Below are 27385 nucleotides of genomic sequence, written 5' to 3'. Positions count from 1 at the left end.
CATCAAACCTGAACTTTTAGATATTTACAACTTCATTATATAAGCAGATAATCAGCAGAAGAAAAATGTGCTTTTGCTCCTTTTTGCTTCATTTTGATGTTTAGAGATAGCCAGAAGAGTCCCCTCCAACACCCTAAAAATTCTTCATTGTATTTCACATGAGAGATAGGAAATATTACCTTCCCCTATTCCTACTGGATAATTTCTTGGGAAAACAGGAGAGTGAATGGGGGTTATAACATCACAGGAGACATATATGTGAGAAATTCCTTCATTTGTTTTTATAAAAAAGGACAATACAATCACTATAAAAAGTCAAAGGAAAACAGTTTTAAAAAAAAATCTTTAGCTACCAATACATACGGCAAGCACAAAGCATTCCACAACATTAAAATCAATCGGGGGGGGGAGGGGAGAGAATAGATGCTGCTACCTCTAAACGGAATCAGTGAACTGACTTGCCTTCAAGCCAATCGTCTCATCCATAAGCACGACCAATCTTTTTTTTAATAAAAGCTATCATTTAGAGAAATCAGGATTACTGGTAAACTTGCATCATGAATAAGCATTTGTTTGGTCTCTTATTTAAGTGAAGCAAAATTAAGTTTTCAATAAGTGTTCTATGAACAGAACGGGAGGATAAACTAAATGAGGGGTTATTTTTCTTTTACATGTTTAAAATATGATCCAGTATAAGAAGCTGTGACTTTTACTTGGACAGCCTTTGTTGATTAAGTGTTACATAAGGCATTTGCCATTATAACAGCAAGAAAACTAATGCCTCAAAGTGTTATCTATTCAGGCCTTTTAGCAAATTTGTTAACACTTTTAGGTATATTAAACTCCACCTTTCTCTTAGTGTGAACTGGTATCAATTTAGCCTATTTTATTACGTTATTAAAATACCTGCTGATTAAATGTGAAGTGTCATTTTCGAGCACTACCTGTCACTTATACTATTTGTTTTACATTTCTTTAAAATATGTATATAAAAGTGGACTTGAGATCGATAGCAACTGTGAAAGAAATATTTCAGACATTTTCTATTGTTTAATTTTATGTCAATACTGCTCTATTGTCACAATGATTGTATAAAAGTTGGATTTTAAATGTGTCATTTCAACAAAGAAGGGATTTCAACAAAAAAGCCCCATTTGACCAAATGGGTACAGCTGTAAAAAGATGCAATGAGGTAAGATCATGATGTACAATATATTTCTTTGTGGTGATATCCAACAACAATGAATTCTTACATAAAATATAATATCTGATGCATACAACACCTCAAATTTTTACAACTGGCACCATTTAAAATACAAAAAACAAGACAAACACACAAATATCCAAAGCTACAGTGTTTATTTCTTAACCAGCAAGGTAAGAAAACCTTTTAATACTTTAATTTTGTGAGTATTAAACAACTAGTGTGAAAAACAAGCGGCATGTAAACTATTTCTACTGCCTCTGCTTCAATGACTAGCTGAGGACACCTGTTATAGGAGGTGTTAATTGGCAATAGGAGTACAAGTCAGAAGCATGTTCCCCATCGTCCTAACCCAGCAAGGCTAGGTCATTAAAGTGGAAATGAATTCTTTCATGCTGACTTAACCCTTTGAGTACATAACTTCAGCTGTTACACCTAAAGACAATTGAGGGAGATTAATTTAAAATCTGTATTACTTCTGAATGTGGAAAAAAGCATTTTCACCACTCGCTCCAAAAGAAATCCTCTGGACAAAAGTCCCTGTGCACGTTATATAGGAGGGAAAAGTCACCAGGGCACAAATGCAACACCTACTACTGTGGAGTAAGAATTATTTTGCTTTTCATATTGAAGAGACTCTTGAAAGAGTAAGCATTTTAAATGACTTGGAACTACTATATTTTCTAAATGTAAATCAAACAGACTAAGGTTCAGAAACAGTGAGTAAAATGTAACACGTTGTAGACCGTTACTTGCCAAAAGTGCATAGGAATATGACAATTTACAGAGAGATGTACTAGTGATAGTACAAAAGCTACATATAATTGGTTGGTTGGACTTCATAAATTCCTTTTAGGTCTGCTAATGTACACTGTACACTCTGATGATCAATTGACAAAAAAAAGCTAAGACTCCTTTAATGGTGTCATCTCACTTACACAGTAATTCCTAGAATTAAAATATAAATCCAAGAAAAATAAAAATGAAGCTTGAACCCAGGGGTACAATTTTTGCTGTGAAATAATCAGAATATGTATTATATGAAAAGGTAATAGAATATACTTGAATTAAATATAGATGTTTTATTCAGTCCCCATGATAAAGGGTAAAACTTCAGATTTCAACAGTTCCCTTCATATAATGCACCAGAACAAAAAAAACACATATATTGCAGATCCTGCAGTATAGCAAATTAATAGCCCTCTAACACCAGTGAAGTCACAGAATGAAGACTTCTGGAATGAACAACAAATCAGGAAACACCAGAGGAATTTACAGAGGGAAAACAAATTTTAGAAGTAAAATTAAAATTCATGCAGAACCATCCGCACAGTCTGCATAGTGGGCATTCAGCATATTTCATTTTTACCTTTCTCGTTTCTTGCAAATACTTCTTAATCTACCAGACAACTTCTGCAAGTAAGCACTATGTCTAGAAACATTTGCAAGATTAAGTCCATATTTGTACCAAACAAGCAAACAAACATGCTATAGCTATAAAACACTACATATTTATAAACAAACCATGGTCTCTCTAGTTGATTCACATACTATCAGAAAGAGAAAATTATAGAAATGTTTGCAGTTAGTCATTTATCGTATATTGATCCTCCAACTGGAGCACTAATCTTGGGCAAACATCAAGGCCTCTGCTGGTGTTTTAAAGCACGTACTGTGATGAACCCCAAACTAGCTGGGATAAGATAAAACTGCACAAGAAAATCCAATGTCTCTCAGTACATTTGCCAATTGCCCATCTCCTCTGCAAAAAGATAAACCTCAATAATTCAGGTATACCCCTAGAGCAAAACTAAGGTAACTAAAATTAATAGCAACTCTAGCTGTACTAGGAATAAAAAGTGTCTCATACCATCAGTCTTGCATATAAAGAATGGGGAATATAACATTATGTCAGGAAGCTTTGGCAGGCTTCAAAACAACATGAGCAGTTACACTGGCCTGCGACAGTAACTCAAACTCGTAGAAGCTTTGGGTCTAAAAACAGCAGCTTTAAGAATATTAAGTAATTTTTCCAAGTGTGCAGTCTATATCTCTTACGGGGTAACTGCACAGAGAGAGCCAGGTCAGACTTTTTCCATAACAGAAGTATAAAAAGGTTAAAATGATCACGAAAAAACATGCAAATTATTTGGTATCAGGTGCTAGCTGATCAATCCAAAGTTTTTAATTTTGACTAGTTTGCACAAAAATTCTTCTTTGCCTCTGCTAATATCTTCTACATAAGAGTTTTAAGGAATTGGTTGAGCTACCCTTTCAGAAAGGCCTAAGTACAGATTCTATTTCCTATAAACCTTAAGAATTCAATTAGGTTTTGTTCAACTGGTGACCAAGAATTTTCCTTCTTTTGAATAGATGTTAAAAGTTTATCTTACAAAAAATAGTGTTCATATGTCCTGAAGCTGCTAGACAGACAAGATCTAGAAAATGATTTTACTCATGTGCTTTTTATTCTTCATTACAGTTTAAATTACTGCCTCATGCCCTTCTCACTATAGACTAAACACTAGGGGATCCAAAGGTCCAATCAGATTAAGCAATGCCTTTGTGCCTACGGGATCAAAGTTAAGCTTGAAATTTGATCTCAGTACAATTTATTTTAAAGATGACCAGCCAGAATCCCAATTAGCCTGTTTTATTACAAACAAACAGCTTATTTTCAATCATTTAAAATGTATCTATACTGCAGAATTAGTTATACATATACATTACTTTAAGGGAGTCTATAATCCTTAAAAGATATTTTTGAATGTTGTTAACAAAATGTATTAAAATAAAGTATCCACCTGACTGCAGCTATTTCCAGTTTTCTTGTATTGTTCAAATCAAAAACTCAAGTAGTCACTAAAACCGTGTAAGGAAAGTAAGGCCAGACAACGGTACTTGCAGTCATTACTGCCTCCTACTCATTTTTCAAAAATGTAAAGCAAATTTCCAGAATATAATAAAACTTCATTAAGATGGAATTAAGGTTGTAAATATCAGAGGAGGGTGGAGGTGGAAAGAACCCCTGAGAATGCCGTAATTCTCACACGCACAACACAAGATCATACTCCTCACCCAAAAATGTTAAAAAGCCTGGAAAATTCAGAGTTAAAGTTCTGCTTAAGAAAAATACAAACGATCTAACAACTGTTAGAAATTAGTTTTGCAAAGTTCCAGTATTCCTGCCTTCAAGATTCCTCCCTCACTGCCCAAAGGGATTGTGTGTTTATTTCTTGGCTAGAGACCACATCCTCAGTGGGTATGGGGAAGAGAGCCTCAAGGCAAATAATGGAATTTAGTGTGTATAAACTTATATCCATGCAGAATTTCAATAGGTAAATCCAGGTTTTCTTCTACTTTATCTGGACATCACAGCTTAATTAGGGGACTCTAGTGCTCTGTGGGTATTGATATTGGGTACCAAATCACATGCTGTGCAGGGAAACATTTAAAGGGATTTAAGGCAAAATACAGCATTCCTACTCCAAAGAGTTTACAGTGTGAAAGGACAGGATGCACTTTGAGACTCTGCAAGAATAACTAGCAATTTTTTTTTTCTGTTTTTACTTTATTTGTTATGACTGAATGCATTGTGGAAGAAGTGCATCTTTAGGAAGAATTTGAATAAAAAGATTCTTCAGGTAGGACATCAAAGCACAAAATAGGTGCACCACACCTCATTGCAACTTCCAAGCAAAAGAAATTTGTCAGTAGGTATTTGAGGAATGTATAGCAAGGAAAAAGTAGGACTGGATAACATTAAGATGACTGTTTCCTCAAGCACTTCTTATGTGTCCCAACCACCTCTGCTAGCATATCTGGAGAGATAATAACTCAATAGTGCAAAAACAAATGTTAATAATTAAATATGGATGAATGCAAGGACACAGAGTAGCACAACCCTTGCCATGAGCATACAGGCCCAGGAAGAGAGGGGTGGAAAAAAGATGAAGCTGCTTAAGTGCCTGTGGATACCAAATCTGAACAGATGGACATTAATCTAAATAGGCAGTGGTGCTCAGTAAAGTTGCAAACTTCCTCCAATTTAACTGAAATGTGTTGTATCCCCAAAGTGTGCTATTAACCAACAAAACTTCCTACAAGGTGTGCCATTACATATGCATAAATATCCAGGAGCATGCAGAAAGGCCAAAGCCAATATGCCGTTTATTTAGAGATGCAGGAATATCTAAAAATCAGTTGCTCTAATTAGTATAAAGGAAACTTGCATTTAATTTGCAAATTGGAAGGGATCTGCACTGAACCTCACCCACCTGTGCCTGCCAGATCACTAACCCCCATTCTGAAGCTCACAAAAGAAACTAGTAACTTTGTGTTTAATCCTTGCACTGATTAGATGAGCAGATTATGCAGAATTTTAGATCAGTGGCAGGTCTCCCAAGTTCCCCTGGTGCCACAGATTTCATAAATGGGATCACTGTGTTCTTTAAAAAAAAAAAAAAAAAAAGAAAGAAAAAGAAAAAAAAAGAATATAAGGAAAAAAGGTTCCACAGCATCAAACAGTGCAATGCATGAAACCTCATAATCAAAGTGACAGTTTTCAAGTGCCATTTATAATGCCCTAATCTGGAAACATCCCAGCTAACCCATCTGATCAACAATTTCACAGATGGAAGCACTTGATGGCTAATTGGCAAGTCCATTATTCAAATAAACTAGCTATCTGCACTTCTATTTTCTTTATTTCAAGTCAAGGTGCAAACACTTTGCATAAGACACAGCTCACCCCCCAAAAAAATTGGATTACTCTCTACCCTCCATGAAATGGATTACTTTAAAGCATCCAGTCAGAATAACGATCGTTTGGTTTACTGCAGTAAAGCACTTACATGCATGAAAAAATAATGAACAGTCAAATAAAACTAAAGTTTTTAAAAATACATTAAAGTAGTGAAGATTGGTTAAGAACAATAAGGTATATTTTTAAAACTATCTCATTGCTCTCTACATCAGAGCTTTGTTAAGTGTAGCACATATATACACAACACGAAACGTAGGCCTTTCTTACGTGTTACTGATCACATTTGGATGGAGAAAATAACTGGATGGGATGTGTCAGCATGGGTAAAAAACAGCTGGTTTCTTACCATTTTGAAAGCCTCACAGGGAGGACAACACCAACAAAAGCTCTTATTAAATTCATCTTGTGTACCCTCTGGACAACAGGAAGAATAGTGGAGGTAGTAATCAATAGGACTAACTAAAACATGCATATGCAGAATTGACATCACTACACATCCTGTGGCATGGAGGACAATGACTAGTAAAGACAGGTGTAATGGATTCAATTAATATCTCAGCAAATTGTGTGCAAAATGAAAAGGGGTGTTCCTCCAAGTCCCAGTGACACTGATTCTCTTGCTGCCCCAATAAAACCTAAAGCTTGAGTTATACTCCCTAATTTGTCTTTTGCACACAATCTAGGCAGAACAGGGAAGTGGCGTACCAATCAGCTGTGCTGCAGGCACAGCTCTCCAACACTACAGAAAGGGAGCGGGGGAAATAAGCATAGATGGAAGGAAAAGAATAGCGGAAGGAAAACAATGACATGAGTGGTAGGAGAACCAGATGTTAGGACAGACTTTTTTTTTTTTTTTTAAATTCATTAATCTTTCCACCTCCTGAACACAGAAGTATACTTCACAAAGGTAGCTTTGCTTCTCGTTGGGTCCGATATCACTTTTATTGAAATCACGCTTCCAAAAAAGGATTCATGCCATATATTAGCTGTACACAACGTATAGATTCGTTTAACATATCTAATGTTAGGAACGTCTTCAAATTCTAAATAATCTCCTTGGTATTTAAACAACTAACAGTCATTGACCTGAACTAAATTCTTCAGGGTGGTTCTTTTGCCCTCACAGGCAAATGATGGGAAAAGTAAGATTTAAATACATAAGAGGATTCCTGTAAATCAATTCCTTGGTCTCATTTTTTATCTCAATTCATTATTAACTGATACAGAGAATTACTTATTCCAGATCTCCTGTTTGCACAAAGACCCAATACTGGGAAGATTATTTAATTGTAGTAATTTGTATTATGTAGCACCCAAAAGCCCAACCAGGACTGAGACCCCAACGTGCTGGGTGCAGTACAAATACAAAAGAGACAATCACTGCCATGAACAGTTTACAGTCTAAAATCATGTAGACACAGCAGAGAATGGACATATGACATACAAACACTATATTGAAGAATAGTCAGTTTTGTTAATTACACATACCGTAGTTTGTTTTAAATGCGGGTAGGGAGGAAAGGAGTAGGAAGAGTCACAGCTAGTTACCTGCCTACCCATGGTCAGCAGAGGTGATTCTAAGGAGAAATCTGACAGAAAGTATTCATTTTATCAGGGAGTTCTTCCCCTGCAAAAGGTGCAATGTGGAAGAGAGCCCAGAGATGTTTGAAGCAGAAGCTGACTAGGGAATGTAAGCAGCATGATGGCAGGGGTTGACACTGCCACATGTTACTAGATAAGTGAGGTAGGGGAAGTAGAGATGGTGTGTAGGAGGGAAAAGAGATGGGGAACAAAGACAAAACCTTGAGGGACACCCACAGAAAAGGAAAGAGGGGAGAAGGACTGCCCTCCAGATGAGACACACAGAGCAACCAATGAGGTCAGAGGAAAATCATGAGGGGACAGAACCACAATGGAGAACAAAATTTCAAAAAGTAGGTGTCAAAAACCACCAAAAGGTCAAAGATAATGGATACAGATTGTAAGACTGGGCCAGAAAAAGAGGTCATTAGAGACTTTAATAAAAGCAGTTTCAGTGGAATATGAAGGCAGAAGCCAGACTAGAAAGCATCAAGAATGGAACTGGAATAAGAACTCAAAAGAGCAGTTGTACACAGCATGTTCAAAGAGATACTGAATGACAGGAGAAGTGGAAGGTAGGGTTAAGAGTTTTGTACTTATGCTGTTTGTTTTTTTGAAGATGAGGGGACCAACACCTGCTTATACTGATAAGGAAAGTAATCTGATGAGTGTGTGAGGTGAAGAAGTGTGAGAAATGGGATGAGCAGAACAGCAAGAGAAGTTAAAAGATGAGAGGAGATGGAGGTTACTTGATCATGAAGGGCTGGAGTTGGACAACAAGCCTCACTGTTAGTGATGTGGGAGAGGAGGGAAGTAATGATTTTTCTTTGAAGAAACCAGCAAGATCCTACATGAAAAGGAGGAGAAAACAGGCAGGCGAAGGGCTTGAGGAGAAAGTCAGAGGAAGAAGAAGCTGCTGGAGTTGAGCATAGGAAGTAGGGCTGTTTGGCTAAGAAGATGACAAAGTTAAAGGAAGAAAGAGTGAAATTGTAGTTTTGATTCAGCATGGTTATGAGACTTTGACCAGAATTGCTCAGCAGCAGCAGAACAAGAGCGTAAAAACAGATACTGAGGGTTTGAGGGATTGACCTTGTGATGGGAGAATATACCACATTTGACATTTGATACAGAGTGGAGTAGAGGAAATAGAGAGATGAGAGGAAAGGGCTGAAAGCAGAACAGCATATGTGGATGCTGATGGATTGAAGGTTATGGAAGGAATAGGTGGCAGGGCAAGGTGGAGGGGAGAAGAAAGACAATGCTGAAGGAGATGAGGTAGTGTCGGAAAGAGGGAAATTTGTGATGGAGACACCAAAGACGGAGCAGTGCTTGGTTAGTAAAGATTAACTGAGTGGCCATTTGTTGACTAAGAGTTGATCCATTGTTACATATCAATGGAAGTGGGCTATTGTCATAGACCAAATCACCCATTTCAACTGCCAGGCAATCAATCTCAAAGAATGGTTCAAGAAAGGAGTTACCTACAGCTATTTAATACTGCCCTCAGAATATGTGAAGAATTGTATAAAGAAGAGCAAACTTAATACATTCTCATATTAGCAGAGGAACAAACTTGAATAGTTGACCTGGATAAGCTCTTTTTACTATGAGGTTTAACTTTTAAAGTAAAACCAACAAAAACAGAAGTCATTTGTAACAGAATGATTAGATGGAGGAATGTACAATAGTTTCAAGACTAGTCCAACTTAGGAGCATTACTGGCAGCGATATCACTAGTTTTGTAACAGAATTAAGTATTTCTGGGGAATACCTGCATTTGTTTTCAGTTTAACAGCCGTCTGATTCAGTCCAGAGTTCCTCTGCTACCAGCAAAAATATCCAAGATAAAAACTGTCCATCTCCAATTCAAATTCAGGCATATGCCAATACATAAACTATGGGCATAAGTGACTTTCTTTTGTACATCTCTATCGATTTAATCAACCAAAGAGCTAAAAAAGTAACCATGACATTACTCAGCTCAAGCTGCAACCAGCAATAGCAGCAATGTAGTTCTCCTGAGATCAGGGGTGAAAGTAAGGGGGTACAGGCCAGTACGAAGTACCGGTAAAAAGTAGCCGCCAGTATTGGCCCTACCGTTGACTTTAAAGCGCTGCCATGGCACTTTAACATTCCTGCCCCTTTTGCGCCCACCCCTTACCTGCAGGGCCGCCAATGCGGGGGCGCAAAAGGGGCAGCGACGACCCAGCAGGGCCACTGAGAGGGGGCGCAAAAGGGACAGCGACGTTAAAGCACTGCCGTGGCAGCGCTTTAATGTCGTTGTCCCTTTTGCCCCCTCGGCCACCCACGGGGGGTGGGGGGGTGGGGGAAGGAGCAAAAGAAGTAGCTGCCCAGGGGTGCAACTTTAAATTGCTGCTGGAGCCCTGGGTGATGTGGGCCAGGCAGCGCAGATGGGCTGGTGGGGGGGGGGGGGCTGATCCCAGCCCCGCCCCTTCCACCTGAGGCCCCGCCCCTTCTGGGGGAGCCAGAGCTGGCCCCGTACTGGTAAGAGCTGCATTTTACTTTCACCCCTGCCTGAAATTTAAAATAAATAAATAAAATTCTGTGTAAATCCCCTCATTCTCTCACAAGTTTCTTCAGGAGACACTTCTATGTTTAAACATGGATAGAAATTCTGTAGCCAGGTGCTGGAGAGTTTGTAAGGCTTATTTTTGAATGTCATTTTATTGTCTCCTACATTTTATATTTGTCTTCAGATTAAAATTGGGAAATTCTAGAGAGTTAGGCTAGAGAGTTAACTGTAAATCTGAAAAACAGCTTTGATGTGCATCAAGTTCAGAGAGGACTAAGAAGTGAAAGCTTGAGTGATTAGACTATGCATATGTTAGAAAAATGAAGAGTCATGAAGCTGACTGGCAGCACAGAGTAACAAGAGAAATCTCAGAACTGCTTAAGAAAGCGAAGCTAAAAATAACTGAGTACTGCTTGAAGTTGCACTAAAGGAGCGTGAAGAGAATTTTAGCTGTAAAAGAGAAAATGGAACAATCACTTAAAAAAAAAAAATGAAGGTGATCTGGCCACCCAACTAGCAGATGTAGTTCTACATGTTAGATAAAGCACATCATTGAATGCTTCAACATGTTGTACACCAGTGGTCCCCAAACTTTTCACACTGTGCCCCCCTTACACCTGTCTGTGCACCCCCCTAGAGCTGGGGCCAGGAGCAGGGCTGCGGCTCGGGGGGAGGGGAGTGAAGAGGGAGAGGGGAGGTGTGGCTAGGAGTAAGGAGGCTGAGGTTGGGACCGCAGCTGGGGTTGGGGGGTGGGTCTGAGGCTGCAAGCAGGGCCGGGAGCCAAGACTGGGGTCAGAGTGGGACTGGGTGGCACTCCCTCTCCACCCTGTGGGGGCTGGCCCAGGGGGTGCCCCACAGTTTGGGGGACTACTGATGTATACTTTCCTGTTTAGAGTTGGACACTTAGAAACACATTACAGAAAAAAATTATCAATCTGAAGGATTTGCAACTATCCCAGGAATTATAGCAATGAACCAGGGACTTCAAAACGTATGTTACTGTGAACACGGAGGAGCCAAATATGGATGGGAATTACAGACTAAGTTAATGTTTGCAATATATTACAAAAATCATTAAGGGGGAGTAAACCCAGACCACCATGCTAAGCTGAGATTGTTGGGCGTGGCCGAATGAAACTCCACTGGAGTCATGAGAAGCAATCCTTCCAGTAGACCTAGACAATGATGTAGCTCACAAAGCTTTACTTACCCACACTATTTGGAAACAAGACTGGCGTATCTACATAGTAATGGTTCCACCAACATGTCCCAAATACATTCTCCTTAGACTCCAGGTGTCCTGTCCACCCTCTCATGGCAGACCCAAACTAGTTCCACTGCATCCAGGGTGCTAAACACCCAGGATGAAGCTGCCCTCATCTCTCTGAAGAAAACGGACAGACACAAAAGAGAGATGCACATGCATACACACAAATATTAAGGCCTCTGGACAAATCAGCTGGAAAAAAAACACAACAGGTGGTATCATCTGGTGAGAGAAAATGGAGGAGGCCACATAGTAGTTGAAAAGTTTGTGATAGGAACTGGAAAGCTACCAGAAAGGCCCTTACTCCATAAGCAGGACGGTTACTAAAGAAAGCAACATTACTGTGTTTAAGAACTACATATGTGTAAGCAAGACTACTTACATGTGTGATTAATTCTTTTAGAAACAATTCAAATAGCCTCCACAAATCCATACGAGAACCTACCCCCATGGTATCTCAGGTGTTATGAAATCTACTTATTCACTGCATCAGATGAATGGTATTTAAAGGTATTCTTATTGACTAAACCAAAGACTGCAAGGTCAGCTTTATTGAGCAGTTTAATTTGCAATTTGTTTTATTTAATGTTTAATTTTGCAGATACATCAGCATTCAGTGGACTACATTGTTTAGACATCACATGAAATATTGAAACAATCCTGTATTTTTATACACAGCATGTTTGCAAATTCTGTAAATTTTGGAAGTTCATCCTCAGTGTCAATGCAATGCACATCAACAAAATTCATGCATAGACTATACAGCAATGCTTTCTATACATTTACATTATTACAAAACTGAAGTCAGTTGTTTGCTGCTAAAAGGTTGGGTATTTTGGTAATTATAAAAATAAACTATGATAAATGTAATAAGAATATATTTGCAAGTTGTATACTAACCTGTCCTAGCCCAGGCATGCCTCCTCCAAGTCGTAGAAGTCTGTCCATATTTCTAGAGAACAGAAACAAAGGAAAACGTTCCTAAGCTCAGAAGTATTTACTAAATTGCTATCTATATAATTCACCTTCAGTCACTCAGTATGTCAAAAATATTGGTGGTAATTACAACACAACATCAGACTTCCTGTTAATTAACACCACATATTAATTCAAAAAGCTGTCTTCCTCGCTAATTAACAGACCTTATTTTATTGCTTTGGTTATGGGTTATCCCAATATCTAAAGATAAGCATTTTTGTCATACTTTTCAAAACTTTGTTATCATACAATAACGTTTTACTTATCTGGAAAGAGCACCTGCATGGGGGAAATGCCTGAAACATATTACAGGTATGACTGAATTTCCTTCAACTTTGTCCAGCATGCATCAATAAAAATTTAATTTAAAAGTAAGGATTTTTTACATCCTCATTAGTAAGTTCTGTGCTAATTAACTTACAGCTTGTCAGTTATTGTAAAAACTGCATGTGAAAGACACTGAACAGATTATGGATCTCTGAATTAGCATCTAAAGCTTTTTTTTAATGAACTCATTATACTTAAAGAAATACTGTAAAGTAAACATCAAATGCATTTAGTTTGAATACATGGGGCAATACAGTCATTTCATGCATTTAAAATGTTGCATATAGAATACCTTAGAAGGAGACTATTCCAGCAATAAAATTTAACAGCTCTTTCCATTAGAGTACTTGAAAAGTATTACTTCAATAACTGAACTTCCCCTCTTTTCTGATTTCTATGACAATGAGATAAATATTTTATGTAGTTTTATATGGCCTCAACTGACCATTAAACCATGCCACTGTTAAAGACTTGAGCTACTATTCATTTCACTGACCAAATCATTTTCTTGTTCAGAATAACATACATATTTTTAGATAGCATATATATACACACATACATACACACACACACAATTTCAATATAAGTGTACTGTCCCAGTTAGATTCAGGAACCTTTCGTGGCTCGCCTGGTTTACCTTACAGTTCTTATTTGCAAGCACTTACCATGCAAGCACTTATTTGCAAGCACTAAAACCCAATTGTGGGTTGGCATTCAATAACTAAGAAAAGCTCGCTTTTCAACAAGTTCTAAGCCTTAAATTTTAACTTGAAACATGGTTTTCATTTTTAGAGTTTTAAGACAAATTATGAGTCTTGACTGCTTTATCACACTTACTTGGAAGTGAAAGAGATACAGTACAAGGCCAAAAATAGATTTCCTTAATACCACAAGACTATTGAGCAAACCCCATCTTGCACAACTTTGGCTCAATACTACAAAGTCTGTTCAAGTTTACCATCATACCCCCACATTATAAAAACAGAATGAAAACAGCAAGTGACCATATTTACATGGCAAATGAGTTTGTTCCCATCACATGCAATATTCAATCACAAAACACCATCAGCGATCACAAACAAAACAAATTCCAGAACTTGCTTTATGCAGCTACAAGTACAGACAAAAAGGGACATGAGCAAAGGTATATTTGAGAACTGGAAAAAAAATGGTGAAGGATCTTAAAGAGTTAAAAAATAATTTTAGTCTGTATATTAAAACGAAAACAAATTTGATCTTGAAGTTGTAGGAATGATGTTAGAGACAACACTATTGATCTTTCAAAAGATGTTAACATTTTTATTAACTAGCTATCTGCCAAGATCTATACATTTGATTTATTATCGAAAACCCAGAATTTTGAATTATTTTTCTTCCAGCTTAAGGGACACAGTCAGATTCAACTGTCTTTCCCTGCGTTACTAGCACCCTGTGAGATGATTAAAATAAAATTCAAGCATAATAGTTTTTACCATTTATGCCATTTACTTTTTGTACTTCAAACAACTTGGATAAAAATAGTCTGGTCAGCATCACTTTTTTATGTAGTCAGTTCCACTTCCTAGTTCTACAAAAAGAAAAGGAGGACTTGTGGCACCTTAAAGACTAACAAATTTGTTAGTCTTTAAGGTGCCACAAGTCCTCCTTTTCTTTTTGCGGATACAGACTAACACGGCTGCGACTCTGAAACCTTTCTAGTTCTAGTGCACCAGCAGAGTGGTGCTGTGTTTGGATTCCCTTTTGGTGTTTTTAAAATATTATTTTTAAAGAGAACACATCAAATCCTACATTTGGGACCTACATTACCAGAAGACATCCCTTTAAAGGTATCTTGGATAGAGACTACATCATATTAAGACTAAGGAAATAAAAAAAGCCACAGATTAATGCCTTCATTTTCAGGTGTGAGTTTGGTGCTCATGAAAAATGTCTGACAGCCATAGAGACCAAAATTCTCTATCTGCAAAAAGAAATTCAGCACAGGTATAAGCTTCTCTGTATTGTACCAGCAATGTCTCTACACTGATCTGGGGGAAGCAATCCCAAAGTGGGTGTGGAAAGGATAATTCCCCATACAGTCATTGTTTGGTACTTCTGATGAAACTGCAGTGTATGCCAATTAACGCCAACTGTGCTGGGTTTTTTGTGAGAAAAACCACTACTTGTCCACTGGGACCTACAATGACCACATAATTTATTTCAGGTAGGCCAGGCAGATATCAAGGATTACAGTTTTTATTTACTGCTAACCTAGGCTGGATAGTAACTTTCAATTAAGTGGAGAAAAGGTCCACTCCATGAGTTAATACAGCTGTAATCCCCCTGATAATGCTTTTACAAAGTTAAGCAAAGTGAACCTGTTTTGTTTTGAAGTTATTTATCAGAACCCATTATCTTATCAGGTAACAAAGTTTGAGATGAATATATGAAGTGGAACAAATTTTAGTTTCTCACCTGGCACTCAACTAGAGTTTTCTTGTTCTTGTCAACAGAGTCAGATAGTAATCCTTATCCCAACTGCAGCTCCCACTTTTTGGATGTCTATGAAGAAGTTTATGATGTCTTCTTCCTAAAAAAGAATACAGCTGTAATTTAAAAACAAGAGTATAGAGAAAGGAATAGTTTCATTACTAGGGTTTTCAAGGGACTATGCCATTGGAGAGGCACAAATACAAAAATGAGTTACCCCAGCACTGTGTTTTGAACTTTTCTGAGTTTTAACTACTTAACCTCTATTTCAGATTTTTCATATGCCATCTGGAATCTCTAAGCTAGAGAGCTCCATGTACTACATAAAGCCTACACAATTATCACATGGCTAGAAATTTCCCAGAGTCTCGCTGCAACATGGAAAGGTAAAATTCAAGTAAGCATTTTAACAGCCTCTCTTCTCTCCAGAAAGATAAGCAGGTTTAACCTTGGATGTAACTCCATAAATAGGTGTTATGTGATCATCGTAAACATGAAAATATTTGTCCCTAATTGTTTGTCTTTAAACTTGGAAATATTAGGGAGGCATCAGCAGTTCACGCTGCAACAAGTTTCTCAAATTTATAGCAGAACTGAAACCTTTCACTGATTAAATTTAGTCTCTGTATCTAACAAAGTTATTCAAGATACATCTGAATTTTTTTAGGACATTGTCCGCTTAGATACTGTCTATATTCCCCCCCCTCCCCCTGAGAAAAGTGTCAAACACCCCAATTTTAAAATTTAGTTTCACTTTTTTTTCCAGCTCACCAGAGCTACACCAGTACCTATACTCCATCACAAACTTCAAAGGCTATGTTTTTCCACACCTCAGTCATAGACTAGCTAAGTTCGAAGTTTTAATAATAAACAGGATAACAGATTTTATTCCTTAGTTTTATTTTCACTAAGAACAATAGACAGAGCCAGGGTGGATTGATTTAAATTAGCAAGCAAGCAACATCAATTTAAATAATTCATTTAATCTTGTTTTGCATTTGAAGTTGTTTTCCGGAAGAAAAAAAAAAAAAAAGGTTTATTCTCACTGATTGGTCCATAGCTACTTTACGAACTACTCAACACAGATGCTCACACATGACATCAACATATTTCCCAAGGAGCTCTACCAAACCCAAGGAAATTACCGTTATGTTCAGTGAACAAACTTAGCCGATGAGTCCCGGAAAGCCAAATTATTCTTTGCAAGAAAGAGGGTAATTGAGATCAGACACGCAAGCATATTCCTCCAATATTGGGTTTCTACATTAATAATGCACTGGTTTTCTGCGTCTATACATTTATTCAGCTTGAGCCTGGACTCTCCCTCCATCCATTTGGAATAGACAGTAAAATGGCAGAGTCACTTTTTATATTGCTTCAGAGTACCAACTAAGTTAAGCCAGTAATTGTATTTTGAAAGCACAAGCAACAATTTGGCATTCTTGTCAAAATTTTGCAACAAAAACAGAACACTGTCAATTGATCTCAAGTAAATCGGCCAACGCCAATTCAGTTTTTCCACCATTCTCAAGCACTCTTTTGCAATGTGACTTTGAGAAGTGTCGCTTCTGCTCATTTACTGGAAACGTCATATCTTCAATTTTGTCCTGCCCATTCAAAACTGTATGATCAATATCAGCAGAGTTTAGGATAGTTGGCCGTAAAGCAGGATCTGATTTATCAATTTGTGGAGTACAATTTTTCTCACTGCTGTTTCTGTCATCGTCAGAGGCAGATTTTTCGTTACCGTTTCTCTCCTTTTCACATTAACCAGATTTTTCTTTGTCATTACTCTTCTTTTCATGTGAGCCACATTCCTCTTTATCATCACTCTCCTTTATGCCGCCAGGAAAACAACAATTCTCCATCACTTTTCTCTATTTCCATTTCTTATCTTCAAACAAATCTGCTAATTCCTTAGTAATAGGACTTCCACCATTTACACTTCTTTCCTCAATTTCTTCTGCACTAGGACAATTGCTATTGCCTAAAGTCCGGTCTATGTTGTTCTGTTTCAGATATTTTCCCATCAAATTTGCCCATTGCTGCAAACTAGATTGCAACTGAGCTTTTCGCTTCCTATATTAAGCTTCTGAAGGCTTCTTTGGGAATACCTGACACATTTATCTATCTATCTGAAACATTTTACTTCAAACATTCTATTTTCCCTGCCCTGGCTCCCCAATTCCCATACCTCTAAGCCTGGCACCCCACGCGTTTGCCTGGGTAGTCCACCCCTAAATGCAACCCTGCCTGCACATCATGGCCACAGAGGCAGCAGCGGCTGCTGCACTGCCTCCTTTCACTTAGGGTTGCCACAGGTTATTTATGTATTTATTTATTTTTTAAAGACATCCAGGCTTGTCAAATGGTACCCTGACACACACAATGTAAAACCCAGGCTGTTCGGGTGAAAACCAGACAGGTGGCAACCTTAGTCTTCAGGTGCCTAAATTCCTTTGAAAATCTCGCCTCATGTCCTTCACGTTTTTCAAAATGGTAGCTCTCATTCGCTCCCATGTGGTTTTTATTCATAAACTGGAAAAGGAAAACAAGCTTTCCCGCTTATTCAAGTACCAATCCATTTCTGAATTTTGAATTAACTATTAGGCCAAGTGAAGAAAAATATTCTCTCTGCACGTGCTAGCTAAACTGACACCAAAAGTAATTAAACCAAAAGCATTTCTGTGCACAGAAACTTACATTTAGAAAAAGGTAAATACCAGCATTTGTTTTACTGAAAAGAGTGAAAAATAATATACCTAAGGCAGTATGACATTGTGACTTTTTCAAGCCAGATTTAAAGATTGTTTCCCCCCCTGATTCTGTATATAATTAAAACAGCACTTTATAACTAATTAAAATTTGTTGAGGGGTCATTTATGCAGCATGTTTTTATTATTATTCTAAATTATTTTAATAGATTATAATAAATTTAGGCCTTAATATAGGTTGTCAGTTTCAAATTTAATTTTAAAAAGATTTTTAAAAAGAATATATTCAACTTAAAACAAAATCCAATTTAAATAAAAATATCCGATTTTTAAAAATAAATAGATTTTTATACACTATGGGCAGGTCTGTCAGAACATGCTGTACTTCTGTTCTGGCACTGCCTTCCAGCTCTGCTCTTCAGAGTTCCCCAGTCAGTCCCTGATGCTGGGGAGGCAGGCAGGGCACAGTACATAGTATATGGCCTAATCTTCCTCCCAAATGCTGCTCTCTACTTGTCCCCAGCACCACACTAAATTAGAAAAAAAAAAAAACTTAACTTTTCCCATATGAAAGTATGAGGTCAAAGAAAAGTTACATTTGTTTTCCGTTTGAGAGTGATTCTGAGGAACTGGATGAGCACACTGAATGATTCCAGGTTAGAAATTAGAATGCATGTGGGCAGTCCATTTACCTGGTAAGGTCTAGGAGTAGGTTAGTGTGGTTGTGACTGCTGATTTAGCAAGCGATTTCTTTGATTTTTAGTAATTGCATTAGTTGAGTGTGTGCTTGACTGAACTAGTGTAGTTCAAATATTGTTTATGCCACCTCCATTATTGTAGTTTTTTCACTGCCGAACCTCAGTGAGGAGGAATGGGACACAAAACGTACATCTTTAAAAATCTGCACTGCAGGAATTCATGAAAATTGCTGATTGACTTGAAACTGGAAATTCCTTAGAGAATCTTCAGTACAGCCACCTAGAAAGTACATCAATGGTTAAATGTAACTGGTACAAGATACCAGCCACCAAGAGCTCTGGATTTCAATCAGCATAACCAACCCAATTTTTGGTTACAGATCAGTTAATGTTTATAAAGTGCTTTGAAGATGAAGCACTGAGTGGTATTACTACGGACTTTTTTCCACATGGCCCAGGAGAACAGATATGAGCAATATAATCATCTCTCTAAGAAGATGAGAGTACTGTGTTTGTGCCTAAGACCTAGTGAATTTCAGATCTTTTAATCAACTTGAAAAATTTATGATTTCAGTGTCTTACTATATACTTGCAGCTCAGAATTACATTTCATGCTATACTGCCCATTATTTCTACTAAGAAACCAGGACTATACGGTGAAGTAATTTCTTTTTAAAAAAACTGACTCATCACTGGATCCTGGGATGAGCGGTTGGGTTCATTATGAAGGTTGATAACTTTTTGAGATAGAGTGTTAAAGTTAGAATTAGAGTTATTTTGATATACAGAAAAAAAATCTTAACAAAGATGAAATTTTGTAGCTAAGTCAGTAATTCGCACATTTGAAAAGTCAGTTTGCAGAGTGCTTTGGGATTCCTAGAACATTTAGGGAAAAGGTACATACTCAGAAAACAGAATAGCAATTAAGGAGTAAATATAGGTACTAGACAAGTGGTCCCCAAACTTTTCCTCTCATGCCCGCCCCCCCAGCCTCCATCAGTAATAGAATGTGTCACACACAGCAGGCCGGGAGAGGAGGTGAGGCCAGTCTGTGGCTAGGACCCGGCAGCCAAGAATGGGGGCTGGCAGCTCAGATGCAGCCAGGAGTGGAACCAGGGCTGCCCCTTTGTGGGGGCTGGGCCGGGCCCCGCTGCACCTCCCCCCTCTTTTCTCCATGCCCCACCCAAAGGGATGTGACCCACAGTCTGGGGACCACTGAACTAGACAATGTAAGAGTATGAAAAAAACTGGCAAAAAGGAACACTCACTTCATATTTTGCATTAAACACAATGATAGGGGTTCTAGACAACTAACTTTATTCTTAGTATTCTTCCACCTGTTTCTATTTAATACCTCATTTCCATTCATTAGGATTTTTTAAATCTTTCCAAAAGACTGCTGCTAAAACTTTGTAATACAGTAACAAGGTAACAAGTATTCCACATTATTACTGCCTAAGAAGTCACACATTGGAGAGATCCACCATTCTTCGAGGAGAACAGGAGACAGCTGGAGTCACTAGGTAGTTTCCCACTGCTTAGCACACCCAGCATGGAAATAAAAGGAAGAAACTCAGAGCAGAACACAGATTCCATGTGTGGCAGCAAGCATCTATTATAGTACCATGCTAAAACTTAAACTCTTGTTTATTTGCATCTTATAAGTAAGAATACGATTTTGTCAAGGTGGTCACAGATTCCATGACTTCCACCTTCAGTTTCAGCCCCCCCACGCTGGCAGGGCTCCAGTTTGGGCAGTCAGCCTCACCCCCACAGCTTCAAAAATATAAAGTAAGCACTGTACACTTTGTATTCTGTGTTGTAACTGAAATATATTTGATAATGAAGAAAAACATCCAAACATATTTACAGGTTTCAGAGTAGCAGTCTGTATTCGCAAAAAGAAAGGAGCACTTGTGGCACCTTGGAGACTCACCAATTTATTTGAGCATAAGTGATCGTGAGCTACAGCTCACTTCATCAGATGCAACAAAAGCTTATGCTCAAATAAATTGGTGAGTCTCCGAGGTGCCACAAGTACTCCTTTTCTTTTTGCAAAAATATTTACTAATACATTTAAATTGGTATTCTATTAACAGTGTGATTAAAACTGCAATTGACTATCTCACAATTGCAATTTTTTTAAAATCATTTGACAGCCCTAGAAGAAAAAGTTCTGTGCTAGTAGTTTATATTTGATTATGCAGTTTATATTTGATTATGCAGTTTCTATGAAAGATTAAAAGATAGAATGATCAGACATTGTTAGTGTTTCGATGGTCTACTGAATAGTGCCTCTTAAACGATTACTTCAAAACTTTTACAAATCTGTGTCTAATTTCCATGTGATTCTTTTAAAGTGATAAGTTAGTCATAGTAGGTGTCAGCGTGTTAGAGTAACAAGGATCTACCACAACAGTAGATAAAGGATCACAAGTTTTTCATGAACACCTAATAAAGTTATTTATGTGCAAAGATTAACCCGTTTGAGGTCCGATCCATTCCAAACCATTCAGGAAGAGTTCTAGCCATTAAATATGTTTGCAAACCAATTTCTTGACTGCTTTAGAAATCTATCAAGAGATTCTCTTTCCATCCTCCCATATTACAGGGATCACAAATACTACTGTTGTCAGTAGAATCTTCTGCCCAATCAAAAGCTTTAGAGCTAGAAATGTGATTCACAGCTCAGACATGCAGCACCTCACACCCCTAGAGAGGGAAGAGATCATTTTCAAAATGCTGACAAAACTATGGCAGATTTCCCAATAGAATGCCAAATATAAATACATAGCTTTTCAAACGGAAATAATTTAAGTCGCAATCGGAAAATGCATGCCTCACCATTGATGTTTCTATCTACAAATATATTTGATATAAACAGATTGAACAAAAAACCAAAGATACATATTTGTCAGATATACTAGACGTTTTACCAGTAGCCAAATACTAAAAATATTTAACCTACAAAAACTGGTGAAATCTATTGAATAAAATTAGCTGAATTCTATTCTGTACTACTACTTTTGCTCATTATACCTCCTTTCTTAGCTTCACTCCACTTTCTTTTCTATATAGATTGTCTTTCCCCACTATCCCCCACCTGCCTGTTACCTTAAATGTCTTTTTCCTGTTTTTCCCTTCTCTTCCTTAGCCCATTCCCTACACTGTGTTCTGCTTTTCCCCCCTCTCTTGCTTCTCTGGTAATACATAAATAGCTGCACTGAAAGCTGCCAAGACAAGTCAGTTTTCACTCACTGCTGCTACTGCTTGACAAAGCAGTGAGTAAGTGTAAAGTCACCGGGGATAGCTGCAGACTTTGAAAGACAACACATGACCAAAAAGAAAAGGAGTACTTGTGGCACCTTAGAGACTAACCAATTTATTTGAGCATAAGCTTCCGTGAGCTACAGTTCACTTCATCAGATGCATACTGTGGAAAGTGTAGACGATCTTATTATATACACACAGCATGAAAAAATACCTCCTCCCACCCCACTCTCCTGCTGGTAATAGCTTATCTAAAGTGATCACATGACCAGTTTATGCTCCACTTGTATTTGGAAGGTTCAATATCAAGGATAAGGGCACTTTCAGAGGTTTGTTTCTTTAAAGTCAAGAAAGACTAAACCATAGGGGTATGCTCACCAGGAACATTTGTTAAATACAATCCGAGAGTGCTATTGGACACCATTGGGCAACTGCATGCTTCACCCCAGAAGAGCTGCATTTCACCTGTCAGTAGAGTGACTATTACATAGTTAACATTGCTACAGAACCAGAAAAGGTCACTGCTGCCAGTTGACATGAACTTGCAAACAGGGCTGCCTATGATTATTTTACTGTGGTAGTAGTGTCCCTATTAGCATTGAACCCCATACAGTCTGTGTACTCCAAGAACAGAACATGACAGCAATAGTGTTATAGGAGCATTTGAGCGTCTTGCAGCAGTTCTCATTCCTTGCACCAGGGCCAATAAGGCACCATGGCGTTAAAAACAATAACAAATTTATAATAACCATCAAGCTGTGTACATGCTTTACTGATTAAACACATGAACTAGTGCAGCTCTTGTCCCTCCTCTCCTGTTCACAACAAAGTCATGAAGTCCAGCTGAATGTAGATTGCAAGCTCTTTCATGCGGTGGTAATGCACTCACTTGTTTTTGCAAGCTACCCAAGGCACGTTTGGGTGGTTGGAAATAATAAAGATCAGCGCAGAATATTGGCCATTAGCGACTCCCAAGAAGAGGCGCAACATGCTGCCACCTAGGCCCTTGGGACAAGCTAAGGCACCTCGAAGATAACAGGCCTGGGGCAGGGAAGGGGTTAACGCTCTCCACAGAAAGGGGAAAGCCACCAAAAGCCGCGACGCTTCCCCAGCGGGCCGCGTCCCTAACGCTTGTCCCGCAGCCCCTTCCCAGCTCCCTGGGGCCTCTCACCAGCGTCCGGCAGCCCGGTTCTACCCCCGCACCCGGCCCCGCTCATCACTTCCTCGCCCAGTGCCGCGCGGGCCCTGCCCCTACAGCTCGGAGACGGGGCCGTGGGAAGGCCCAGGAACTAGACCAAGTCGCGGGAGGGCCTACGACCCACACCCCCGAGCGGCCTCTGCCCTCACCTGGGGCTGGGACCCTTCTGCCGCTCTTCCACCTCCGCTGCGGGCCGCGATGAATCAGCCGGATTTCATTCAAACCCAGTCCGCCCAGGCCTCCCGAAAACACTTCCCGGTTCAGAGGGCACCTCCGGTTTCCGTTCCCATAGCACCAGCCAATAGCTTGGTAGGGTCAGACCCATGGTAACGTAGTCCCGCCCCCACCGAGCGGAGCTTCCATCCCCCAGCTCCCCTGAAAGAACCTGAGGCGCGGGGCGGGGGAGGCTGCTGGCTCGCGCCCCTGCCCGTGGAGGGGCCTTCTCCTCCCGCTGCCGTAAGGTGGAGCCAGGACGTCCGTCCAGGCAGCACTACTGCCGGCCGATGGGGACAGGCGGGGGCTGGCACCATGTAATGATGTTTCGCAGGCCCCACGCGCTTCTGTTCTGGGGCGAAAGTAACTTAAAGGACTTACCAATGGGCAGGGCCCGGGTCTTGGGGAGGTGGCTCTGGGCCCTTGGAGGGCGCGGGGCTTCAGGCAGACGGGGTGGGGCTGGAGCCAGACTACCGCAGCCAGCCCTTCTGGTGCTGCCTGGCCTGTGCTGCCCCTGGCTCCAGTGGCAATTTAAAGGGCCTGGGGCTCCAGCTGCTGCCAGGAGCCCCAGGACCTTTTAAATCGCCAAAACCCCGGGTAGCTGCTACCTTTCTCTCACCCCCCCCCCCCCCCCCATCAGAGGCCCTGCTGATACCGTTGGCTGTGTACTGGCAGCCACTTTCTTATGGGTAGACCATACTGGACCATTCTGGCTTACTTTCACCTCTGTGTGGGGGGGCCACTGATTGTTCGCTCCATACCCTTCCCGCTGGAAAGGTACAGCTGGCCTTCCACAGCCAAAGCCATGGCATCAATAGTGTTGGGCATCTAGAAATGCCTGACAGCGAAAGGAAGCAATCAGTTCCAAAACTCAGCGAGAGACACATTTCACAAGTATCTAATCCACCTGCTAAAAATGTGTAGATGGCACCAAGTTATTTAGATTAGTCAGGACCACGAGGAACTTCACAAGCTAGGTGAATGGGCAGCACATTAAAAGTGAAATGCCATGTCAGTCTATGAAGAGTGATGCATGGTGGAGGGAAAAATTTAAACTTCTCAAACACTTTGTGGTGTTCTAAATAAATTTACTGTATCAGCACAAGAAAGGGACGTGGGCATTACTGTATATAATTCAATGAAAAGATCTGCTTAATATGCAGCTGCAGTTAAAAAAACCAACAAGATGCTAGGAAGCATAAGGGGATGGTAAATAATGCAAAGAATATGTTAATGCCTTTATATAAATCAATGGTGCAGGTTCATCTGAAATACTGTGTACAGTGTTGGTCACTTCATCTCAGAAAGAATATTGCAGAACTAGCAGGAGTTCAGAGAAGAGCATGGAAACGATAAAATGCTTGGAAAAACTGTCATATGAAGAGATAATGAAGAGATTGGGATTGTTTACCTTTAAAAGGAGACAAATAAGAGAGGACATGATAAATTATATAAAATAATGAATAGTCTAGAGGAGATAAATTGGCAATTTCTGTTCTCCTTATCTCATAACACAAGAACAAGGGGACATTCAATGATATTAAAAGGTGGGAAATTCAGAACTGATAAAAGGATTTTTTTCACACAACGTCTAATTAACCTGGAACTTGCTGCAACAGGAAGCTGTTGAGGCCAAGAACTTAACGGGATTCAGAAAGGCATTAGATATTTACACAAGTATCAAAAATATCTGGAGTTATAATTAATTACAACAAATTTTGAAAGAGATATTAAACCTTACACCTTCCTCTGAAACATCTGGTACTGACCAGTGCCAGAGACTGGATAGTGGACTAGATAGATTTTGAGCCTGATCCAGTATGGCAGTTTCTATTTTCCTATGGCTGTCCCTGAGATCTCTGCAGTGGTTACATACAAGGCTAGTATTATGATTTGTGGGGTCCCAGGCTATCTCAGAGCCCGAAGCAACAGTAGTTGAGGATGTTCAGCAACTCACAAGAGGGGAACTAAAGAGAAGGAGGAGAAGAGGAGTAAAGCTATAAACTGTACTTAAGTAGCCTCAGCAACACACATTCTGATTCTCTCCTTTTAAGGCCCTGTAACAATCTTATCTGAAGTCTTATACTGCCATGCAGACACAGTAGCTCTAATACTACTAAGTGCTCAAAGTATGGCGATGAACATGGTATAAATGAGCAGAGACATGAATTAGATAGACACATGTTAATTAGCGAGATAATCATTATTTTAAAGCAATATTCTTACAGTTTTCCACTCTATTCCTTTCCAGATCTTTCCCACTCCAAAAGATTTCAGTGAGTTAAAATGTATTCTTATTTTTTCCAAATGTCCTCATATATAGATTTCAAATGTTGGTTGATATCCTGAAGTGATCATAGAATCATAGAAGATTAGAGTTGGAAGAGACATCAGGAGGTCATCTAGTCCAACCCCCTGCTCAAAGCAGGACCACCCCAACTAAATCATCCCAGCCAGGGCTTTATCAAGCCAGGCCTTTAAAACCTCTAAGGATGGAGATTCCACCACCTCCCTAGGTAACCCATTCCAGTGCTTCACCACCACCCTAGTGAAATAGTTTGTCCTAATATCCAGCATAGGCCTCCCCTGCTGCAACTTGAGACCATTGCTCCTTGTTCTGTCATCTGCCACCACTGAGAACAGCCTAGCTCCATCCTCTTTGGAACCCCCCTTCAGGTAGTTGAAGGCTGCTATCAAATCCCCTCTCACTCTTCTCTTCTCCAGACTAAATAAGCCCAATTCCCTCAGCCTCTCCTCATAAATCATGTGCACCAGCCCCCTAATCATATTCATTGCCCTCCGCTGGACCCTCTCCAGTTTGTCCACATCTTTTCTGCAGTAGGGGGAGGGGTGCCCAAAACTGGATGCAATACTCCAGATGTGGCCTCACTGGTGTGCTGAGCAGAGGGGAATAATCACTTCCCTCCATCTGCTGGCAATGCTATTAATGCAGCCCAATTGGCAACAAGGGCACACTGTTGATGCATATCCAGCTTCTCGTCCACTGTAATTCCCAGGTGCTTTTTTGCAGAACTGCTGCTTAGCCAGTCAGTCCCCAGCCTGTAGCAGTGCATGGGATTCTTCCATCCTAACTGTCATTAGTAGGTAGTGTGTTCATAACTGATTTTTTGTGAAGAGAAACCAAACTGCTTCACCCGTAAGAACACGTGCATGTAGTGCGTGTAGTGTTTCATATTAACACTGTCTCTCCATCCAAGCATTTGTACTGCAACCATCACCCTGGGCACATACAGGAAGTCATGTGAATGTAGAGTACATGCAGGAAACACCAGTGCATGGCTCTATACTTATCCTTGTTGAACCTCATCAGATTTCTTTTGGCCCAATCCCCCAATTTGTCTAGGTCACTCTGGACCCTGTCCCTACCCTCCAGCATATCTACCTCTCTCCCCTCAGCTTAGTGTCATCTGCGAACTTGCTGAGGATGCAATCCATCCCATCTCCAGATCATTAATGAAGATGTTGAATAAAACTGGCCCCAGGACCAACCCCTAGGGCACTCTGCTTGATACCGGCTGCCAACTAGACATCAAGCCATTGATCACTCCCCATTGAGCCCAACGATCTAGCCTACTTTCTATCCACCTTATAATCCATTCATCCAATCCATACTTCTTTAACTTGCTGGCAAAAATATTGTGGGAGACCATATCAAAAGCTTTGCTAAAGTCAAGGTATATCATGTCCACTGCTTTCCCCATATCAACAGAGCCAGTTATTGCCTCATAGAAGGCAATCAGGTTGGCCAGGCATGACTTGCCCTTGGTGAATCCATGTTGACTGTTCCTGATCACCTTCCTCTCCTCCACATGCTTCAAAATGGATTCCTTGAGGACCTGTCTATGATTTTTCCTAGGACAGAGTGATTTTCACTTATATTTCTTGTGTCTAAAGCCGTTTCTATTAATTTATTACTGTAAACAAGCACAAGGAAGTTGGGGGAAAACAGTTTTAAAGCTGAAGTAGCTATTTTAACAAAAAGGAGGAAGTGTGCTTGTATATTCTTCTGCACTTTAAACTAGAGCTATTCAAGTCTCACTGCACTTTAAGACTTCAAGGTTGCTTTTAGTTTTATCTCTCACAGTTCCTTAGCTTCAGACAAACAGGAGAAGGAGCATCAAATAAGCATCCTAAACCTCAGATGATT

The 27385-nt window shown here is 39.6% G+C and overlaps 1 protein-coding gene across 2 annotated transcripts in view; it reads right to left on the bottom strand.

Moving 5' to 3' along the window:
- PSMD14 (proteasome 26S subunit, non-ATPase 14) overlaps positions 1-23263 on the bottom strand; it is a 58332-nt gene extending 35069 nt beyond the window's left edge. The window contains exons 1-3 of one of the 2 annotated variants that reach the window (XM_077829779.1): positions 23154-23263; positions 15110-15224; positions 12251-12302 (exon numbers count right to left, since the gene is read on the bottom strand). In XM_077829779.1, the coding sequence (XP_077685905.1) occupies positions 12251-12298 (48 nt within the window). In that variant the 5' untranslated portion in view covers positions 12299-12302; positions 15110-15224; positions 23154-23263. Of the gene's footprint in view, positions 1-12250; positions 12303-15109; positions 15225-22977; positions 23003-23153 lie in introns of those variants that run through there. The other variant, XM_077829780.1, reaches the window with a different exon arrangement.
- Positions 23264-27385: the final 4122 nt, after the last annotated feature.

The sequence above is a fragment of the Eretmochelys imbricata genome, chromosome 11 (assembly GCF_965152235.1).
Source record: "Eretmochelys imbricata isolate rEreImb1 chromosome 11, rEreImb1.hap1, whole genome shotgun sequence".
In the NCBI taxonomy this organism is placed as follows: domain Eukaryota; kingdom Metazoa; phylum Chordata; order Testudines; family Cheloniidae; genus Eretmochelys; species Eretmochelys imbricata.
Note: the sequence above shows the minus strand (reverse complement) of the source record. Positions and strands in the feature narration are given on the sequence as shown.